Consider the following 20,497-nt stretch of genomic DNA (forward strand, 5'->3'; position numbering starts at 1 on the left):
TTGACAAGCTTGGTAATTCACAGATTCTGAAGGTTGACATTACGAACATTAAGGACTTCTTCTCTCAGTGAGTCACACCAGTAGAGGTAATTATATTCTCTACAACAACAAAAAAGTCGAAGGACTAGACCGAGTACAGTCTGTTACTTCCGGCGCCGACAGAGATGGCCGCCTCGCTTCGCGTTCCTAGGAAACTATGCAGTTTTTTTTTTTTACGTGTTATTTCTTACACTAGTACCCCAGGTCATCTTAGGTTTCTTTACATACAGCCGACAAGAACTACTGAATATAAGATCAGCGTCAACTCACCATCAGTACGACCAAGAATATGTTTTTCGCGATGCGGATCCTGAGTTCTGCCTTACAACCAGTGTAACCGAGTGGATCACATGCAGCGACCAAAAAAAAAAACGACTCAGAAAAAGAGGGAAACGAAGCGGTCTTCTGGTCAGACTCCGGAGACGGGCACATCGTGCACCACTCCCCAGCATTCTTCTTGCCAATGTCCAGTCTCTTGACAACAAGGTTGATGAAATCCGAGCAAGGGTAGCATTCCAGAGGGACATCAGAGACTGTAACGTTCTCTGCTTCACGGAAACATGGCTCACCGGAGAGACGCAATCCGAAGCGGTGCAGCCAGCGGGTTTCTCCACGCATCGCGCCGACAGAAACAAACATCTCTCTGGTAAGAAGACGGGCGGGGGCGTATGCCTTATGGCCAACGTGACATGGTGTGATGAAGGAAACATACAGGAACTCAAATCCTTCTGTTCACCTGATTTAGAATTCCTCACAATCAAATGTAGACCGCATTATCTACCAAGAGAATTCTCTTCGATTATAATCACAGCCGTATATATCCCCCAAGCAGACACATCGATGGCTCTGAACGAACTTCATTTAACTCTCTGCAAACTGGAAACGATTTATCCGGAGGCTGCATTCATTGTAGCTGGGGATTTTAACAAGGCTAATCTGAAAACAAGACTCCCTAAATTTTATCAGCATATTGATTGCGCAACCAGGGGTGGAAAGACCCTGGATCATTGTTACTCTAACTTCCGCGACGCATATAAGGCCCTGCCCCGCCCCCTTTCGGAAAAGCTGACCACGACTCCATTTTGTTGATCCCTGCCTACAGACAGAAACTAAAACAAGAAGCTCCCACGCTGAGGTCTGTCCAACGCTGGTCCGACCAAGCTGACTCCACACTCCAAGACTGCTTCCATCACGTGGACTGGGAGATGTTTCGTATTGCGTCAGACAACAACATTGACGAATACGCTGATACGGTGTGCGAGTTCATTAGAACGTGCGTTGAAGATGTCGTTCCCATAGCAACGATTAAAACATTCCCTAACCAGAAACCGTGGATTGATGGCAGCATTCGTGTGAAACTGAAGGCACGAACCACTGCTTTTAATCAGGGCAAGGTGTCTGGTAACATGACTGAATACAAACAGTGCAGCTATTCCCTCCGCAAGGCTATCAAACAAGCTAAGCGCCAGTACAGAGACAAAGTAGAATCTCAATTCAACGGCTCAGACACAAGAGGTATGTGGCAGGGTCTACAATCAATCACGGACTACAGGAAGAAACCCAGCCCAGTCACGGACCAGGATGTCTTGCTCCCAGGCAGACTAAATAACTTTTTTGCCCGCTTTGAGGACAATACAGTGCCACTGACACGGCCTGCAACGGAATCATGCGGTCTCTCCTTCACTGCAGCCGAAGTGAGTAAGACATTTAAACGTGTTAACCCTCGCAAGGCTGCAGGCCCAGACGGCATCCCCAGCCGCGCCCTCAGAGCATGCGCAGACCAGCTGGCCGGTGTGTTTACGGACATATTCAACCAATCCCTATACCAGTCTGCTGTTCCCACATGCTTCAAGAGGGCCACCATTGTTCCTGTTCCCAAGAAAGCTAAGGTAACTGAGCTAAACGACTACCGCCCGTAGCACTCACATCCGTCATCATGAAGTGCTTTGAGAGACTAGTCAAGGACCATATCACCTCCACCCTACCTGACACCCTTGACCCACTCCAATTTGCTTACCGCCCAAATAGGTCCACAGACGATGCAATCTCAACCACACTGCACACTGCCCTAACCCATCTGGACAAGAGGAATACCTATGTGAGAATGCTGTTCATCGACTACAGCTCGGCATTCAACACCATAGTACCCTCCAAGCTCGTCATCAAGCTCGAGACCCTGGGTCTCGACCCCGCCCTGTGCAACTGGGTACTGGACTTCCTGACGGGCCGCCCCCAGGTGGTGAGGGTAGGCAACAACATCTCCTCCCCGCTGATCCTCAACACTGGGGCCCCACAAGGGTGCGTTCTGAGCCCCCTCCTGTACTCCCTGTTCACCCACGACTGCGTGGCCATGCACGCCTCCAACTCAATCATCAAGTTTGCGGACGACACAACAGTGGTAGGCTTGATTACCAACAACGACGAGACGGCCTACAGGGAGGAGGTGAGGGCCCTCGGAGTGTGGTGTCAGGAAAATAACCTCACACTCAACGTCAACAAAACTAAGGAGATGATTGTGGACTTCAGGAAACAGCAGAGGGAACACCCCCATCCACATCGATGGAACAGTAGTGGAGAGGGTAGCAAGTTTTAAGTTCCTCGGCATACACATCACAGACAAACTGAATTGGTCCACTCACACAGACAGCATCGTGAGGAAGGCGCAGCAGCGCCTCTTCAACCTCAGGAGGCTGAAGAAATTCGGCTTGTCACCAAAAGCACTCACAAACTTCTACAGATGCACAATCGAGAGCATCCTGGCGGGCTGTATCACCGCCTGGTATGGCAACTGCACCGCCCTCAACCGTAAGGCTCTCCAGAGGGTAGTGAGGTCTGCACAACGCATCACCGGGGGCAAACTACCTGCCCTCCAGGACACCTACACCACCCGATGCTACAGGAAGGCCATAAAGATCATCAAGGACATCAACCACCCGAGCCACTGCCTGTTCACCCCGCTGTCATCCAGAAGGCGAGGTCAGTACAGGTGCATCAAAGCTGGGACCGAGAGACTGAAAAACAGCTTCTATCTCAAGGCCATCAGACTGTTAAACAGCCACCACTAACATTGAGTGGCTACTGCCAACACACTGTCAATGACACTGACTCTACTCCAGCCACTTTAATCATGGGAATTGATGGGAAATTATGTAAATATATCACTAGCCACTTTAAACAATGCTACCTTATATAATGTTACTTACCCTACATTGTTCATCTCATATGCATACGTTGATACTGTACTCTATATCATCGACTGCATCCTTATGTAATACATGTATCACTAGCCACTTTAACTATGCCACTTGGTTTACATACTTATCTCATATGTATATACTGTACTCGATATCATCTACTGTATCTTGCCTATGCTGCTCTGTACCATCACTCATTCATATATCCTTATGTACATATTCACTGTGTATAAGACAGTAGTTTTTTTTTTTTGGAATTGTTAGTTAGATTACTTGCTCGTTATTACTGCATTGTCGGAACTAGAAGCACAAGCATTTCGCTACACTCGCATTAACATCTGCTAACCATGTGTATGTGACAAATAAAATTTGATTTGATTTGATTTGTAGTTTACGTTGTGTTAATTATACAGTTGCTGAGGCAATGGTTGGTTGCTTGAGCTTTGTTATGATTAAGACTCCAATCAATGACGCCACAGCTCCATTTGATAGGTATTCTGTAGACATAGCTGTCATAATGAACTCTAGATGATTACGGATGTGAATGGGAAAACACCTGATTTCCTGGCGCGTGGTGATGAAACAGGTATACATCAGATGAGCTACTATTGCAGGTGGATGCAACACATGAACCCTTCGTATAACGTAACGTGCCTAGAGCTTGAGGAAAGTGCTACTCGCTTGAACGAGACCGTGTTAATGTGTGTGAGCAATGCAATTCGAATTACGAACTGAATTGATGGCCGAATGGTCCCAAGCCTTTCAGTTAGGCCCACCTTACTGATCATCCTCTTCATCATCATGATACAAATGTTTATAGAGGTTATCTTTGTTATGACCTTGCAACAGTGGGCTATTGTTCTGGTGGTGTGTGTAACACTGACGTACTGTGGCCTGTGGAGAATTCCCTCTGGGGGTGACGTGGGTGGCAGACTGGCACGCTGGGAATGTACAGTATGTGCCCGTGGAGGGAGGGAGACATGGCATGGCTGGGATGATTTCAGAGTGCCACCCTCCTGTGCTCTGATCCACTGTGTCTGAGGGCCAGACCCTCTGAGCAAGTCTCTGTATTCTCTGTTCTGTCTGGGTTATAGCAGGGCTCTGTCTGGGTTATAGCAGGGCTCTGTCTGGGTTATAGCAGGGTTCTGTCTGGGTTATAGCAGGGTTCTGTCTGGGTTATAGCAGGGTTCTGTCTGGGTTATAGCAGGGTTCTGTCTGGGTTATAGCAGGGTTCTGTCTGGGTTATAGCAAGGTTCTGTCTGGGTTATAGCAGGGTTCTGTCTGGGTTATAGCAGGGCTCTGTGTGGGTTATAGCAGGGCTCTGTGTGGGTTATAGCAGGGCTCTGTGTGGGTTATAGCAGGGCTCTGTGTGGGTTATAGCAGGGCTCTGTGTGGGTTATAGCAGGGCTCTGTGTGGGTTATAGCAGGGCTCTGTGCGGGTTATAGCAGTTCTCTGTCTGGGTTATAGCAGGTCTCTGTCTGGGTTATAGTATGGCTATGTCGGGGTTATAGCAGGGTTCTGGCTGGTTTATAGTATGGCTATGTCGGGGTTATAGCAGGGTTCTGTCTGGGTTACAGCAGGTCTCTGTCTGGGTTATAGTATGGCTATGTCTGGGTTATAGCAGGGCAATGTCTGGGTTTTAGCAGTTCTCTGTCTGGGTTATAGCAGGTCTCTGTCTGGGTTATAGTATGGCTATGTCGGGGTTATAGCAGGTCTCTGCCTGGGTTATAGTATGGCTATGTCGGTGTTATAGCAGGTCTCTGTCTGGGTTATAGTATGGCTATGTCGGGGTTATAGCAGGTCTCTGTCTGGGTTATAGCAGGGCTCTGTGTGGGTTATAGCAGGGCTCTGTGTGGGTTATAGCAGGGCTCTGTGTGGGTTATAGCAGGGCTCTGTGTGGGTTATAGCAGGGCTCTGTGTGGGTTATAGCAGGGCTCTGTGTGGGTTATAGCAGGGCTCTGTGTGGGTTATAGCAGGGTTCTGTCTGGGTTATAGCAGGTCTCTGTCTGGGTTATAGTATGGCTATGTCTGGGTTATAGCAGGGCAATGTCTGGGTTATAGCAGTTCTCTGTCTGGGTTATAGCAGGTCTCTGTCTGGGTTATAGTATGGCTATGTCGGGGTTATAGCAGGGTTCTGGCTAGGTTATAGTATGGCTATGTCGGGGTTATAGCAGGGTTCTGTCTGGGTTATAGCAGGTCTCTGTCTGGGTTATAGTATGGCTATGTCTGGGTTATAGCAGGGCAATGTCTGGGTTATAGCAGTTCTCTGTCTGGGTTATAGCAGGTCTCTGTCTGGGTTATAGTATGGCTATGTCGGGGTTATAGCAGGTCTCTGCCTGGGTTATAGTATGGCTATGTCAGGGTTATAGCAGGTCTCTGTCTGGGTTATAGTATGGCTATGTCGGGGTTATAGCAGGTCTCTGTCTGGGTTATAGTACGGCTATGTCGGGGTTATAGCAGGGTTCTGGCTGGGTTATAACAGGCCTCAGGCTGGGTTATAGTATGGCTATGTCGGGGTTATAGCAGGTCTCTGCCTGGGTTATAGTAGTTCTCTGTCTGGGTTATAGCAGTTCTCTGTCTGAGTTATAGTATGGCTATGTCAGGGTTATAGCAGGTCTCTGCCTGGGTTATAGTGGGGTTCTGTCTGGGTTATAGCAGTTCTCTGGCTGGGTTATAGCAGGCCTCTGACTGGGTTATAGCAGGGTTCTGTCTGGGTTATAGCAGGGTTCTGTCTGGGTTATAGCAGGGTCCTGTCTGGGTTATAGCAGGGTTCTGTCTGGTTTATAGCAGAGTTCTGGCTGGGTTATAGCAGGTCTCTGTCTGGGTTATAGCAGGGTTCTGTCTGGGTTATAGCAGGGTTCTGTCTGGGATATAGCAGGGTTCTGTCTGGGATATAGCAGGCCTCTGGCTGGGTTACAGAGCAGGCTTCTGGCTGGGTTATAGCAGGGTTCTGGCTGGGTTTTAGCAGGACTCTGTCTGGGTTAGAGCAGGTTTCTGGCTGGGTTCTAGCAGGGTTCTAGCTAGGTTATAGCAGGGTTCTGTCTGGGTTATAAGCAGGGTTCTGTCTGGGTTATAGCAGGGTTCTGGCTGGGTTATAGCAGGGTTCTGGCTGGGTTAGAGCAGGCCTCTGACTGGGTTATAGCAGGGTTCTGGCTGGGTTATAGCAGGGTTCTGGCTGGGTTTTTTCACTTTTGTCCCTTTCCATCATCCTCTCTCTCTCTCTCTCTCTCTCTCTCTCTGTAGTTTTCTCTCTCTGTAAGTTCTCTCTCTCTTTCTCTCTCTAGTTTCTCTCTCTCTCTCTCTCTCTCTCTCTCTCTCTCTCTGTAGTTTTCTCTCTCTGTAGTTCTCTCTCTTTCTCTCTCTAGTTCTCTCTCTCTCTCTCTCTCTCTTTCTCTCTCAAGTTCTCTCTCTCTCTCTCTCTGTAGTTCTCTCTCTCTGTAGTTCTCTCTCTCTGTAGTTCTCTCTCTCTTTCTCTCTCTAGTTCTGTCTCTCTCTCTCTCTCTCTCTCTCTCTCTCTTTCTCTCTGTAGTTCTCTCTCCCCCTCTCTCTGTATGTCCCACCCCCCCCTCTCTCATATCCTGGCAGTACCCCTATAGTCAGTCAGTGTTAACTACAGTCAGTGTTGTGCCCCACTTTATCCTCCACCAGCTCTTCCCTGCAGTATCTCCTGACTAGGCCTAGCCTCTACAGGCTCTGTTGCGCTCCAATTACATGATAATGATTCCTGAATAGACCTTCTATACAACATTAGTTAAGGGTCAAGTGTGAAAATTGCCCTCAGGCCAATGGGATAGTAGAGGTGGGAAGAACTTAAATATTATTGGATCATTCGGACATCAATCGTCTAGTCAGTTGGTGTGGGTGGGATGTCATTGTCAGTAAATATAGTTTCTTTAGTGTCAGAATTAGGTTTTGGTAGCCTCAGAGGGTTGTGTTTAAATGTTCTTATTGGTTCCCTAATGAGTTGCCTCGCTTAACCATGTTAGTCGATTCGCCTGTCTCGTTCTACTCGGGGCAAACTAGAGTGTGTAACTGTACATAATTCCTGTTCCAGCTTGAGATCATTGGCTTCATACGGGCAGCGAAGGGGACGGGAGATGAAGTTTAAGAGAAACGGAGGGGACACAGCTCCAGCATCTTTTGGGAATGGTACCATGCAGTCTCGTAGCGGGGTGGAACACTCAACAGGGAATTAGGGAGCCATTCATTGTTTCATATTATAAACCGGGACTTGCGATCGCTGTATGCTGATTGGCTGTAAGACGTAGTATATCAGACTGTATAAAACGGATATGACAAAACATTTAGTTATACTGCTCCAATTACATTGGTAACCAGTTTATAATAGCGATAAGGCTCCTCGTGGGTTTGTGATTCATGGCCAATATACCACGGCTAAGGGCTGTGTCCAGGCACACCGTGTTGCGTCGTGCATCAGAACAGCCCTTGGTCGTGGTATATTGGCTATATACCACAACTCCTCGGGCCTTATTGCTTAAATATACCACGGGTATGACACAAAACAAATTGTTTACTGTTCTAATTATGTTGGTAACCTGTTTATAATAGAAATAAGGCAACTCTGGTATATGGCCAATATACCACGGCTAAGGGCTGTATCCAGGCACTCCGCATTGCGTCGTGCTTTAGAACAGGCATTAGCTGTGGTATATTGGCCATATACAACACCCCCATTGATCATATTGCTTAAAAACACCAGGCCACTTGCTGTTCATTGTGTAGATTCTAGGAATGAAACTGGACAGAGCTGTGTAGGGGCACTCTCCGTCAGGTGGTGCAGAACAAATCACACGCTCTTGGTGAGATTAGAAACAAAGTGGAGGAAGTTAGGTTTTGGACTACCACAGCGTCTCTTTGAATTGCCGGTAATTCACTGATGTGCACAGAGATGTAAGCATCTTAATTTGAGCCAGTTTGCTACAGCAGGAAAAGAGTCCTGCAGCAAGAGGAAATGTGAATTATTATGTGGATTATAATTCATTAGAAAGCTAGTATGAGGGTTTGTGCACAGGCTAGAAGGAAAAGTGGCCGGTGTGTGGGAGAGAAACTGTACAGCTCTGTAGAGTTCAAAAAATACTCGCACTCAAAACCATGAAAAGGAATAATCCAAGGAGGCCGAGATGCAAACATAGTATAACTAATTGAATCCATGCTCAAAAAAATACAAAAAGTGAAAGTGCAACGTGCTAATGAAAATCAAAAAGGAACAGAGCATACGTTTCAGCCTCATACCATTCATTTTTTATTTTGGTACGGGGTTGATTTTGTTAGGAGAAATCAAGTCTGAAATTTCAAAGTGGATATTACAAACTTCAGAAGCCTTTCAAACCTCAAATACACTACAAGTAAAACATGTCCTGCATTACAGGAAAGTTATCCTGCAACAGGGTGATCAAATTAAGATCCTACATCTGTACCAGGATGCAGACACAGAGGCGGACACACGGGCAAGCACACACACAGCCCCCCCCCCTTAATGCATGTGTGTTGGGAGAGGGGGCCAGTCTCAGCTTGTCTCTGTGTCAATTTAACCAGCAATAGAGCCCTCACATCTACCTGCCAGAATGTGTTACCTTCAAATGTCTCTCATTCCCAGAAGACCCTGCGCAGCCTTTTCATCTATTGTCTACAAGTTGTCCTTGACATCCTCCACATCTGTGTGTGTGTGTGTGTGCTCCATACGTGTGCACCTGAGCCTACACTCAACGAGCATCTCATTTAATACTACATACTGTATACGGTATAATAGCATGTTTCAATGTGTGTGTCGTCAAGCATGTGCACCTCTGTGCATTTTTTGCATAACCTACACGTGTGTGTGCGTGTGCGCATGCATCAGTGTGTGTGCCAGTTTGTACTCAACAAGAGTGTGATTCATACAGAGAGCCAGTGAATGCAGGTTAATGAGGGAGATGAGTCACTGGAGCACTATGGGGAAGAGAGAGGCTGTCTATATATTTTAAGACTTTGGGCTCCCCAGTTCCGCTCCCCATAGTCCCTAGTCTCTGCCTCTGCCTCTGCCTCTGCCCCAGTTTCTGCCCCAGTCTCTACCCTAATCTCTGTCTTTGCCTCTGCCCCAATCTCTTACTCTGCCTCTGTCTTTGCCTTTACCTCAGTCTCTGTCTGTTTTTTTAAAACATTTAGTTGAAAGCCGCCAAGTGCAACAGAGGTCCAACGCCTGTTATGAAATATCTGCAAGGGTAATGGGGAGGAGGAGGAAGGGAGGGGAGGGGGAGAAAAGACACAAGCCTCAAAGACAATTCTCCTGACACAAACCGCAGGCACGCTTTCCTCCTCTCTCTCTCCCTCTCCCTCTCTCTCTCTCTCTCTCTATTTCTCTCTCTCCCTCCCTCTCCCTCCTTCCTAAAAAAAATACTTATGCATTAATGAATCGCTGAACCATAAAGCGACCTCCTCACGATAATCCCCCAACCTGATTTCTATTTGTCCTTTATTTCCATCGGAGGTGACACTGAAGCAAAGAAGAAATGTGATGTTTAGTGTCTGCCTCTGCAGCCCATGTTGTACAGAGGGAAATCACTTCCTTTTTTGTGATCATATGTTGTTTTTGTTCCTGATGGAGCGGGTTCTATTTGTCCTGTGTGGAGGAAACAAGCCTGTCTGTCTACCTCACGGCCCAAGTGACTACACATCCCAGCTACACGTCTCATTAGGCCATTGTTATTGATGACCTTTAGCCCTGTCATGAAACCTGATGGCTCATATTGAGCCGATGGGCTGATACGCGCCAACAGGTACGCGTATATGTGCTCACACTTAGGTCTACATAAACAGACACGCATACACACACAGGTACACACACAGGTACACACACAGGTACACACACACACACTATTGTGCACACGTAAAGTCAATACCCTGTGTGACTGTGACTGTAACATCACTCGACTACTGTCACCGTGGCAACAGCCACGCCACACTGACATTGCCTCAGTAGGGGGTCACTGAGAGTCACATTTTCTCTCTTTTCTCTCTCTTCCTTCTCCTTTACTTGTCTCCCTCCTTGGCATCTGCCATCTCAATTTCTGCTGCCATCTGCATTGAGATGGCAGCAGAAAGCGTCCATAACTAATCCTAGTGTGCTCAACGGGGATGAAATACCTCCAGACCTCGTCGGTCGCCATACCTTCTCTACTGACAGCCCAGCTCAGCTTATCCCAGCCTGGGTCTAGCTGGTCTGGAGCTGTAGCAGGCAGCTCCTGGCGCGTGGCAATGATTCCATTACAACAGCGCGGCTCTCTATTTTTCTCGTCTTCACTGTGAAATGAAAGTTGGGGATGTGATGTGATGGGTGTCTGTGAGAGGAGAGGCCGGGCGCTGAGGCTTGATTTGTGGCCGTTTGAAGCACCCCAATAAAGCTCTCTGATGATGGACGTACTAACTAAGAGGTATTAGAGGGCCGGCTCTCTGATGCAAATCAGCCACGCTTCCATCCAAGCTGAGTGCTGTGCCTTGGTGTGTGGAAGTACTCAAAGTGTGTGTGTGTGTGTGTGTGTGTGTGTGTGTGTGTGTGTGTGTGTGTGTGTGTGTGTGTGTGTGTGTGTGTGTGTGTGTGTGTGTGTGTGTGTGTGTGTGTGTGTGTGTGTGTGAGAAACTCATTGTGTGTGTGTCAGTGTGACAGGGCAGAGAGCTGTTTGTTCTCCTGCTCAGTGAACATACACACACACACACACACACAGGTGTGTGCTACTGCCCTGTGCTGGCTGCGGGTCAGTGGTAATGTTCTGGGCAGAGGACAGGGGATCCCCAGGGGGTATAGGCCACATGTGTCCCTCTGAACCAATGGATCTGATCTAGAGCCTGCTCTGCTGGGGCCACACATGACACCATAGACTTTGCTCTGATTCATTTACCACTGAGCTGGAGGGTAGGCAGAGGGGATTGGGGACAGTACGCTCAAATACACACAGGTTTGACTTTGGACATATGGTACTGTACACGTACGCATACAGACAGATTCTATCTGTCTCTTTCTTTCAACCACACACACGCCCTCGCGCAAGCACACACACACATGCACACGCGCAAGCACACACACACACACGCATGCACCAGACAAACACACATGCTATCCCGCCCAATTCATCTACCCACAATCACAAACTTCCTTCCTTGAGGGCTTTTAAGAGACACTCCAACTCTCTTCTTTGTCAACTAATCAGTGTCTAGGAGATGTCACAGGAAATAAAAAGCCAGAGTGCCATTGTCTCCGCAGGAAACGGCAAACCCAATACACAATTGCTGTGATTTCTTCAGACTGCTGGGTATTTGTCTCCTTTTATTTTGTACCTGCTAGAGCACTTACCTCTTGTTCACTTGTTGACCTGGTCGACGTATCGGCAGTGACAGTAGTGTTCTATTAGTACCAAAGGCTTTCTCCAGAGTGCCCGCCACCACATCACCTTGACTAGCATTTCTGCAATGTGCCTCCCTCCTCTCACATATCGGCAGCTTTGTTGCAGTCAGAGCTGTGGCAAACGGCACACATTCTCTCTCTCTCTCTCTCTCTCTCTCTCTCTCTCTCTCTCTCTCTCTCTCTCTCTCTCTCTCTCTCTCTCTCTCTCTCTCTCTCTCACTCTCCCACTCTCCGACTCTCCGTCCGTGTTTTGACACTGGTGGGGAATGACATCCTGCAGAAATAATGATATTTTGAGTGGTAGCTGCAAGCTGGGGATCTAGTGTGTAATTGAAACACTGGGGCACTTTCACACTCTGCCTCCCCCCGTCCTCCCCATACCCAGCTGTGCTCCTGATGGAGCTCCCCTGATTCGCCCAGACAATCCCTCACACTTCTGGCAGGTGGCAAAGAGATACATTCTGGGATTTATTTATTCAGAGTTTATACCTCCCAACCCTCTCTGAAAGAGGTAGCTATTCGGAGTAAAGTCTCACATTGTCTTGCGTGTATGGTAATATACACCGGGTATGATTGATTTAATGTTTTTAGCTTGCATATGTGTTGATATATGCAGAATTCTGAAAAATGGTATGTAAACGCCGCAGCACAGGAAAGGATATTAAATTGCATCATATCGATTAATGTCAAAGAAACTCATCCAGCAGCGACACATAATTTGTACTTATACAGTACTGATTGAATATCCCATACATTCCTTCATCATCTCATACAATTTGTCTGTTGTCATGTTTTTAAAGAGGCATCTGTAACATTAAGTGATACTCAGTTGACACTGGGGATTGTGGGACGGCAGTTTACAAATGTCATAAATGGTGGTAGATGTATTGGGGATCATGAGCAGCCATCGCCTAACTGTGGTTATTATATGTCTGTCTGTCTGTCTGTCTGTCGGTCTGTCTGTCTGTCTGTCTGTCCATGTGTCCGCAGGGTGCGGCTTGAGGCGTTCTCAGACAACAGTGGGAAGCTACAGCTCTCCCTGCAGGAGATCATAGAATGGCTGACGGCCAAGGACGAGGAGCTGTCAGAGCAGCTGCCCATAGGGGGTGACGTGGGGGCCGTCCAACACCAGAGGGAGTTCCACCAGGTACTGTGTTGGGCCCCTTTCAAAAGCTACATCACACAAACACTGAAACAAGCCAAAATGTGTAACGGCATTCAGAGGAAGAAGGTGAGGACCAAGATGCAGCGTGGTACGTGTTCATATTTATTAAATAGAACTGAACACTAAATACAAAGTAACAAAAGGAATAACCGAAATAGTTCTGAAAGGTGATACAAACACTAAACAGAAAACAATTACCCACAAAACCCATGTGGGCAAGAGCTACCTAAGTATGGTTCTCAATCAGAGACAACGACAGACAGCTGTCCCTGCTTGAGAACTATACCCTGCCAAAAACAAAGAAATACAAAAGCATAGAAAAAAGAACATAGAATGCCCACCCTAGTCACACCCTGGCCTAACCAAAATAGAGAATAAAAAGCCTCTCTATGGCCAGGGTGTGACAGTACCCCCCCCCAAAACTGCGACTCCGGCCGCAAAACCTGACTCTAAAAGGGACAAAATGGTAGGTAATAATTAGGATTTTCTTACAAGGCAGGGTTCTCCAACCCTGTTCCTGGAGAGCTACCCTCCCATTTTATTCCAAGTTGTTTTCTGTGGCACTAAGGAACATTCAACTCATTCCATGGCTTCTATAGAAAGTGTGATTTAATTAATTTACTATAGGCAGATACACAGTAACTACAGTGAACTATAGTTACAAATTGCTTGAGTGGAAACCATCATTCATGCCGAGCTGCAGGAATGTGTGTTTGAGTTACCATCCAGTTGACTCGTATTGATCAAACAAATTCAAAGGCGCCTTCACAGCACAAACCAGTAACACTTTGTCTCTCCCTAGAAACTCGTTATTTACCTGTTTGGAATGAATAGGGCCACTAGATTATGTTTTAGTGCTTTGACACTAACCTTAGTTTAAGGTTAGCCCATCGGTAACATTACGGATAGAGGGAAGTAAGCACTTTGAGAGCAGTACATACCTAAACCCTCCCTCCAAAGGGATTTACCTACTTTCAATTAGCAACCACTTCGATTTGAGGCTCTCTTAATTTGGCCATCTATCAAAATAACGACTCTATTTCAGGATTTAAAACTCTGGCTGTTATCTGCAGGAGAGATCGGGACCAACAAAATGGCCGTGGTGTGTTTTGAAAATAGTGGTGGAAACAGTACTGTATTGTCATACTTGAGTAAAGGTAAAGATACCTTAATAGAAAATGACTCAAGTAAAAGTGAAAGTCACCCAGTAAAATACTACTTTATTAAAAGTTTTAAAGTATTTGGTTTTAAATATACTTAAGTATCAAAAGTAAATGTAATTTCTAAAATATACTTAAGTATCAAAAGTATAAATAATTTCAAATTCCTTATATTAAGCAAACCAGACGGCACTATTTTCTTGTTTTTTAAATTTACGGATACATAATTTACAAATGAAGCATGTGTGTTTAGTGAGTCCGCCAGATGAGAGGTAGTAGGGATGACCAGGGATGTTCTCTTGATAAGTGCATAAATTGGACCATTTTCCTGTCCTGCTAAGCATTCAAAATGTAACGAGTACTTTTGGGTGTCAGGGAAAACGTATGGAGTAAAAAGTCCATCATTTTCTTTAGGAATGTAGTGAAGAAAAAGTTGTCAAACATATATATAGTAAAGTAAAGTACAGATATCCCAAAAAAACGACTTAAGTAGTACTTTAAAGTATTTGTACTTAAGTACTTTACACCACTGGTTAAAACCACCCAGTGGTGAATCTATAAAAGATACCCTGAACTGTCGTTAAATAAGGTTCAGCTGAAATCTTTTTATTTGACATGTTAAAAAGACCCAGCTGCTCTGTGTTGATGGAGAGGGGAATTCAACTAGTTGAAAGCTGAGAGTTGTGGAGCCAAACAAGCAGATGCCGGGTGCAGAATATAAGAGGAGGAGAGATAGAGTCTCTCACATTCAGGGGCTTGTTCTGCACTCGTCCTTATTCTGTAGTTGAACATTGACAAAATCCTTCCTTGCAATGGTTTCAGTTTTTTTTTAATCCATTTCCCGGTAAAAACATCTCCATTTGGTATGATATGTCCCCCAAACACAAACAGGCAGGCAGGAAGGCAGATGTGTGTTGTACACACACACACACACACACACACACACACACACACACACACACACACACACACACACACACACACACACACACACACACACCATAATTGGTCCTGTACTACAGCAGAATGCTCTTTCCACCTACGTTCCAATTTTCTCAGCTGCCAGTTTGTGCAGTGTGTCTCTGAGGAGAGAGAGCCGTATTGACAGTGAGAGTGGTCCTCACCTCCCCCTCCCCCTCCCCCTCCACTGCCACAGACTGCTGCTGTGAAATCAGCTTCCAAATTAACAGGACAAAAACCATAGTCACACACCATCTCTCTCTCTCTCTCTCTCTCTCTCTCTCTCTCGCTCCTGCTAATCTCTCTATCTCTCTATCTACTGCTAAGAGATTATAGCCCACTGTGCTGTTTCCTCCCTCCCTCCCACCCATACTACAGATTTTGTTACTTAGTATATACCTGCTAAAATCACAATAGATTCCCTCCCCTCCTCTACACTCCACCCTCCTCCTTCCTCACCCCTTTCCTCCCACCATCCCTTTTCTTTTCTCTATGTCCCCATTTTTATGCAATATTCCTTTATAATCTAAGGAGCTCCCACTCCCCAAGTGTGACGTTGCTCTAAAACTTTTCAGACAAAGCGGAGAGGGAAATTGTATGGAGTTTTCTGTGGAGAATTACAGGGTTTAAGAAATGTGAGTTATTGATCTTAAGTGGATTTGTTCTGCAGTATTTCAGTGCGTGGAGAAGTGTCCCTTTCAGTTTGTGTGTGTGTGCGTGCGTGTGCTTGTGTGCGTGCGCATCGCTCTATAAGTATGTGTGTGTAGTGTTGTGTTCTATACGTGTGTGTGTAGTGTTCTATAAGTATGTGTGTATGTAGTGTTCTATAAGTATGTGTGTATGTAGTGTTCTATAAGTATGTGTGTGTGTAGTGTTCTATAAGTATGTGTGTGTGTAGTGTTCTATAAGTATGTGTGTATGTAGTGTTCTATAAGTATGTGTGTGTGTAGTGTTCTATAAGTATGTGTGTATGTAGTGTTCTATAAGTATGTGTGTGTGTAGTGTTCTATAAGTATGTGTGTAGTGTTCTATAAGTATGTGTGTGTGTAGTGTTCTATAAGTATGTGTGTATGTAGTGTTCTATAAGTATGTGTGTATGTAGTGTTCTATAAGTATGTGTGTGTGTAGTGTTCTATAAGTATGTGTGTGTGTAGTGTTCTATACGTGTGTGTGTAGTGTTCTATAAGTATGTGTGTATGTAGTGTTCTATAAGTATGTGTGTATGTAGTGTTCTATAAGTATGTGTGTATGTAGTGTTCTATAAGTATGTGTGTGTGTAGTGTTCTATACGTGTGTGTGTAGTGTTCTATAAGTATGTGTGTGTGTAGTGTTCTATACGTGTGTGTGTAGTGTTCTATAAGTATGTGTGTATGTAGTGTTCTATAAGTATGTGTGTGTGTAGTGTTCTATAAGTATGTGTGTGTGTAGTGTTCTATAAGTATGTGTGTGTGTAGTGTTCTATACGTGTGTGTGTAGTGTTCTATAAGTATGTGTGTATGTAGTGTTCTATAAGTATGTGTGTATGTAGTGTTCTATACGTGTGTGTGTAGTGTTCTATAAGTATGTGTGTATGTAGTGTTCTATAAGTATGTGTGTATGTAGTGTTCTATAAGTATGTGTGTGTAGTGTTGTGTTCTATACGTGTGTGTGTAGTGTTCTATAAGTATGTGTGTGTAGTGTTGTGTTCTATACGTGTGTGTGTAATGTTCTATAAGTATGTGTGTGTGTAGTGTTGTGTTCTATACGTGTGTGTGTAGTGTTCTATAAGTATGTGTGTGTGTAGTGTTGTGTTCTATACGTGTGTGTGTAGTGTTCTATAAGTATGTGTGTGTGTAGTGTTGTGTTCTATACGTGTGTGTGTAGTGTTCTATAAGTATGTGTGTATGTAGTGTTCTATAAGTATGTGTGTATGTAGTGTTCTATAAGTATGTGTGTATGTAGTGTTCTATACGTGTGTGTGTAGTGTTCTATAAGTATGTGTGTATGTAGTGTTCTATAAGTGTGTGTGTATGTAGTGTTCTATACGTGTGTGTGTAGTGTTCTATAAGTATGTGTGTATGTAGTGTTCTATAAGTGTGTGTATGTAGTGTTCTATAAGTATGTGTGTGTGTAGTGTTGTGTTCTATACGTGTGTGTGTAGTGTTCTATAAGTATGTGTGTATGTAGTGTTCTATAAGTATGTGTGTATGTAGTGTTCTATAAGTATGTGTGTATGTAGTGTTCTATAAGTATGTGTGTGTGTAGTGTTGTGTTCTATACGTGTGTGTGTAGTGTTCTATAAGTATGTGTGTGTGTAGTGATCTATAAGTATGTGTGTGTGTAGTGTTGTGTTCTATAAGTATGTGTGTGTGTAGTGTTCTATAAGTATGTGTGTGTGTAGTGTTCTATAAGTATGTGTGTGTGTAGTGTTCTATAAGTATGTGTGTGTGTAGTGTTCTATAAGTATGTGTGTGTGTAGTGTTCCATAAGTGTGTGTGTGTAGTGTTCCATAAGTGTGTGTGTGTAGTGTTCTATAAGTATGTGTGTGTGTTAGTGTTGTGTTCTATAAGTGTGTGTGTAGTGTTCCATAAGTGTGTGTGTGTAGTGTTCTATAAGTGTGTGTGTGTGTAGTGTTCCATAAGTGTGTGTGTGTAGTGTTCTATAAGTGTGTGTGTAGTGTTCCATAAGTGTGTGTGTGTGTAGTGTTCTATAAGTGTGTGTGTGTGTAGTGTTCCATAAGTGTGTGTGTGTAGTGTTCTATAAAGTGTGTGTGTAGTGTTCCATAAGTGTGTGTGTGTAGTGTTCTATAAGTGTGTGTGTGTGTAGTGTTCTATAAGTGTGTGTGTGTGTAGTGTTCTATAAGTATGTGTGTGTGTAGTGTTCTATAAGTGTGTGTGTGTGTAGTGTTCTATAAGTAGTGTTCTATGTGTGTGTAGTGTTCTATAAGTGTGTGTAGTGTTCTATAAGTGTGTGTGTGTTGTGTTCTATAAGTGTGTGTGTAGTGTTCTCTACGTGTAGTGTTCTATAAGTGTGTGTGTAGTGTTCTATAAGTGTGTGTGTGTTCTATGTGTGTGTGTAGTGTTCTATAAGTGTGTGTGTAGTGTTCTATAAGTGTGTGTGTGTAGTGTTCTATAAGTGTGTGTGTAGTGTTCTATAAGTGTGTGTGTGTGTAGTGTTCTATAAGTGTGTGTGTAGTGTTCTATAAGTGTGTGTGTAGTGTTCTATAAAGTGTGTGTGTAGTGTTCTATAAGTGTGTGTGTAGTGTTCTATAAGTGTGTGTGTAGTGTTCTATAAGTGTGTGTGTAGTGTTCTATAAGTGTGTGTGTAGTGTTCTATAAGTGTGTGTGTGTAGTGTTCTATAAGTGTGTGTGTAGTGTTCTATAAGTGTGTGTGTGTAGTGTTCTATAAGTGTGTGTGTAGTGTTCTATAAGTGTGTGTGTGTAGTGTTCTATAAGTGTGTGTGTGTGTGTGTAGTGTTCTATAAGTGTGTGTGTGTAGTGTTCTATAAGTGTGTGTGTAGTGTTCTATAAGTGTGTGTGTGTAGTGTTCTATAAGTGTGTGTGTAGTGTTCTATAAGTGTGTGTGTGTAGTGTTCTATAAGTGTGTGTGTAGTGTTCTATAAGTGTGTGTGTAGTGTTCTATAAGTGTGTGTGTAGTGTTCTATAAGTGTGTGTGTAGTGTTCTATAAGTGTGTGTGTAGTGTTCTATAAGTGTGTGTGTAGTGTTCTATAAGTGTGTGTGTAGTGTTCTATAAGTGTGTGTGTAGTGTTCTATAAGTGTGTGTGTGTAGTGTTCTATAAGTGTGTGTGTTCTATAAGTGTGTGTGTAGTGTTCTATAAGTGTGTGTGTAGTGTTCTATAAGTGTGTGTGTAGTGTTCTATAAGTGTGTGTGTAGTGTAAGTGTGTGTGTAGTGTTCTATAAGTGTGTAGTGTTCTATAAGTGTGTGTGTAGTGTTCTATAAGTGTGTGTGTAGTGTTCTATAAGTGTGTGTGTAGTGTTCTATAAGTGTGTGTGTAGTGTTCTATAAGTATGTGTGTAGTGTTCTATAAGTGTGTGTGTAGTGTTCTATAAGTGTGTGTGTAGTGTTCTATAAGTGTGTGTGTGTAGTGTTCTATAAGTGTGTGTGTGTAGTGTTCTATAGTGTGTGTGTGTGTTCTATGTGTGTGTAGTGTTCTATAAGTGTGTGTGTAGTGTTCTATAAGTGTGTGTGTAGTGTTCTATAAGTGTGTGTGTAGTGTTCTATAAGTGTGTGTGTAGTGTTCTATAAGTGTGTGTGTAGTGTTCTATAAGTGTGTGTGTAGTGTTCTATAAGTGTGTGTGTAGTGTTCTATAAGTGTGTGTGTAGTGTTCTATAAGTGTGTGTGTGTAGTGTTCTATAAGTGTGTGTGTGTAGTGTTCTATAAGTGTGTGTGTAGTGTTCTATAAGTGTGTGTGTAGTGTTCTATAAGTGTGTGTGTGTAGTGTTCTATAAGTGTGTGTGTGTAGTGTTCTATAAGTGTGTGTGTGTAGTGTTCTATAAGTGTGTGTGTGTAGTGTTCTGTAAGTGTGTGTGTAGTGTTCTATAAGTGTGTGTGTGTAGTGTTCTATAAGTGTGTGTGTAGTGTTCTATAAGTGTGTGTGTAGTGTTCTATAAGTGTGTGTGTAGTGTTCTATAAGTGTGTGTTCTATGTGTAGTGTTCTATAAGTGTGTGTGTAGTGTTCTATAAGTGTGTGTGTGTAGTGTTCTATAAGTGTGTGTGTAGTGTTCTATAAGTGTGTGTGTGTAGTGTTCTATAAGTGTGTGTGTAGTGTTCTATAAGTGTGTGTGTGTAGTGTTCTATAAGTGTGTGTGTAGTGTTCTATAAGTGTGTGTGTAGTGTTCTATAAGTGTGTGTGTGTAGTGTTCTATAAGTGTGTGTGTGTAGTGTTCTATAAGTGTGTGTAGTGTTCTATAAGTGTGTGTGTGTGTTCTATAAGTGTGTGTGTGTAGTGTTCTATAAGTGTGTGTGTGTAGTGTTCTATAAGTGTGTGTGTAGTGTTCTATAAGTATGTGTGTGTGTAGTGTTCTATAAGTGTGTGTGTAGTGTTCTATAAGTGTGTGTGTGTAGTGTTCTATAAGTGTGTGTGTAGTGTTCTATAAGTGTGTGTGTGTAGTGTTCTATAAGTGTGTGTGTGTAGTGTTCTATAAGTGTGTGTGTGTAGTGTTCTATAAGTGTGTGTGTAGTGTTCTATAAGTATGTGTGTGTGTAGTGTTCTATAAGTGTGTGTGTAGTGTTCTATACGTGTGTGTGTGTAGTGTTCTATAAGTGTGTGTGTAGTGTTCTATAAGTGTGTGTGTGTAGTGTTCTATAGTGTTCTATAATGTGTGTGTGTAGTGTTCTATAAGTGTGTGTAGTATGTTCTATGTGTGTGTAGTGTTCTATAAGTGTGTGTGTGTAGTGTTCTATAAGTGTGTGTGTGTAGTGTTCTATAAGTGTGTGTGTAGTGTTCTATAAGTGTGTGTGTAGTGTTCTATAAGTATGTGTGTAGTGTAGTGTTCTATAAGTGTGTGTGTAGTGTTCTATAAGTGTGTGTGTGTAGTGTTGTAGTGTTCTATAGTGTGTGTGTGTAGTGTTCTATAA

The 20,497-nt window shown here is 44.0% G+C and overlaps 1 protein-coding gene across 1 annotated transcript in view; it reads left to right on the forward strand.

Annotated features, from left to right (window-relative positions):
• The window catches only part of drp2 (dystrophin related protein 2), a 178,459-nt gene that overhangs the window by 59,056 nt on the left and 98,906 nt on the right, over positions 1-20,497 (forward strand). Inside the window, exon 3 of the mRNA XM_042303053.1 lies at positions 12,623-12,779. Within this exon, the coding sequence (XP_042158987.1) occupies positions 12,623-12,779 (157 nt within the window). The remainder of the gene's footprint in view (positions 1-12,622; positions 12,780-20,497) is intronic.

This window comes from Oncorhynchus tshawytscha, linkage group LG21 (genome assembly GCF_018296145.1).
Source record: "Oncorhynchus tshawytscha isolate Ot180627B linkage group LG21, Otsh_v2.0, whole genome shotgun sequence".
Classification (NCBI taxonomy): Eukaryota; Metazoa; Chordata; class Actinopteri; order Salmoniformes; family Salmonidae; genus Oncorhynchus; species Oncorhynchus tshawytscha.